Here is a 2,260-nt window from a genome sequence, read left to right on the forward strand (position 1 = left end):
TGTAGAGAATTACGAAACACACACAAACACACACACACACACTCATATAAATTTATTTATATATATATATATATATATATATATATATATATATATATATATATATATGTATATATATGTGTGTGTGTGTGTGTGTGTGTGCACATATACATATATATACATATATATACATACATATATATAAATAAATATTTATATGTATGTATATATATATATATATATATATATATATATATATATATATATATATATATATATATAGTTCTTGAAAAGTACAGCGTGTGGATAATGTATAAGTCAAAAGGAGAGGCGGCGGAGCATGAACGGCCCATAGCATCCAGCGCTCTCCTTCTCTCATACCCAGAGATTATAGCTGTACTCTAAGGTTTCCTTCCCTACCTCCTCTCTCCCTCTCCTCCCTTCCCTACCTCTCCCCCACCCCCTTCTCCCTTCCCGCACTCACACACCAACAGTCACCACACGAACGCACTAGCGCACGAACGCACGCACGCAGGCTGGCCCAGGTCGGTAACCACAGTCGGGGGCGACGCTCTCTCGCGGGCCAGAGTTGTGCGGGACGCCTAGCAGTGAGGACGTTCCCTGACCCGCAGCCGTGACTTGACTCCCTTGCTGTCACCCTCCGCAGTCCCATTGCTGCTTCTGGTGCTGTGTTGGATTCTGCTGCTGACTGTGCCGGGCGTTGCTGTGTTATATTGCCCTGCAGTGTTGGAGATCAAGATACAGCAGTGTTTATGAAGATTAAGGAAAACTGTTGACGTTGTGGAAGACAGTATTTTGGTGCTGTGCCGAGTGACTCCTGAACAGCGTTGTGTGGACGCAGGATTTTACGCAAGAGTGATGGGAGAGCTGTGTGTGGAGGGCATCAGAAGAGATCAGATCATGGCTTTACCGAGTGTCCTAAACTACAGAGTGTGGTCCTCCACGGGGCCACGAAGCCTGCCTGGCCTGGCGAGGCGAGGGCCCAGCACCAAGTTGCGGAAGAGCCTGTTCGGCCCCGTCGACCACGCCGAGAACCTGCGCTTCGTGCGGGAGGAGCTGGACAAGATCTCGCGCGAGGACTCCGAGCGCTGGAACTTCGACTTCGCGGCGGAGCAGCCCCAGGAGGGACGCTACGAGTGGGCGGCCGTGGGCGAAGCTGCGACAGAGTCCAGTCAGTCCGCGCGACTCACCTGCCTCACCGCAGCCACAAGCAACAAAAAGCAAGTGAAACGTTTGCAGGCCAGCCCGCCGGGCAAGCTGAAGCAAACACTGTGCACCGACTTCTTCAGAATAACCTCCTCGAAAACCCGAAGTGCGTTCAGTGCGGACACCAAGCTCTTCGACAGTGCGAAATACGCTCGATTAAGGTTGTCGGAAGCGTCGCTATCCGAGAGCAAGGAAAACGCCACCTTAAGCCACAGAGAAAATGCAAATACCTGTGTGGAAATGAGATGAATAGAATAATAGAATGATTGTGTGGACTGCAGGCAGGAGGTGTCAGTGCGTGCGGTGTGGCGACCATGCTTTAAGCTCCCGGTGCAAAAGTCTACGGAAGATATCTCCATAAGTCGCATCACACCCTCGCCCGGCGCTCTCGAAGACTGCCAGTGAGACGGAACCAAAGAAAAACTGTAACGAGATCTCATTCTTTGAACTTTATTATTATTACTATTACTGTTACTGTTATTATTATTGTCGCTGTTGTTATTATTATTGCTATTATCATCATCATTGCTATTATTACTATTATTATTATTATTATCATTATTATTATCATCATCATTTTAATTATTATCATTATTATTATCATTATTATTATTACCCTTATTATCATTATCATTATTACTTATTATTATTACTATTATTATTACTATTACTATCGATAGTGACATTAACACCGATTGTTTTCGTGTGAATGTTCTTGCTTATCTAGACATATGTAAATTGATTTTTTTTTTTTTTTTTGGTTTGTTTGTTTATGTCTTGTCTGGATGTCTGTCCTGCTTCGTGACATCAAACACGTGACGTCACTGCGCCTAAATGAAGTACAATTCGCATCTGGAGAGGGTTTACGCGGACCCAGGTCAGTCATGGACCCCCCGGAGGCATTATCTATCTGCGGAGTATCTATCTATCGGTGCTGCTACGGCTGGTCATAGACTCGTCTCTGCCTCATCTGTAGACGAAGAAGACGCCTGCAACAGAATGCAACAACCGGTTACATCGGGTCCATCATTACACCGCTCGAAACTTAGTACCT

At 45.4% G+C, this 2,260-nt stretch overlaps 1 protein-coding gene across 1 annotated transcript; it reads left to right on the forward strand.

The window, feature by feature from the left end:
• Window positions 1–554: 554 nt before the first annotated feature.
• LOC125035143 lies at window positions 555–2,254 on the forward strand. The gene has a single exon (XM_047627335.1). The coding sequence runs from the start codon at window positions 859–861 to the stop codon at window positions 1,453–1,455; it is 597 nt and encodes a 198-aa protein (XP_047483291.1). The 5' UTR covers window positions 555–858; the 3' UTR covers window positions 1,456–2,254.
• Window positions 2,255–2,260: the final 6 nt, after the last annotated feature.

The sequence above is a fragment of the Penaeus chinensis genome, chromosome 19 (genome assembly GCF_019202785.1).
Source record: "Penaeus chinensis breed Huanghai No. 1 chromosome 19, ASM1920278v2, whole genome shotgun sequence".
In the NCBI taxonomy this organism is placed as follows: domain Eukaryota; kingdom Metazoa; phylum Arthropoda; class Malacostraca; order Decapoda; family Penaeidae; genus Penaeus; species Penaeus chinensis.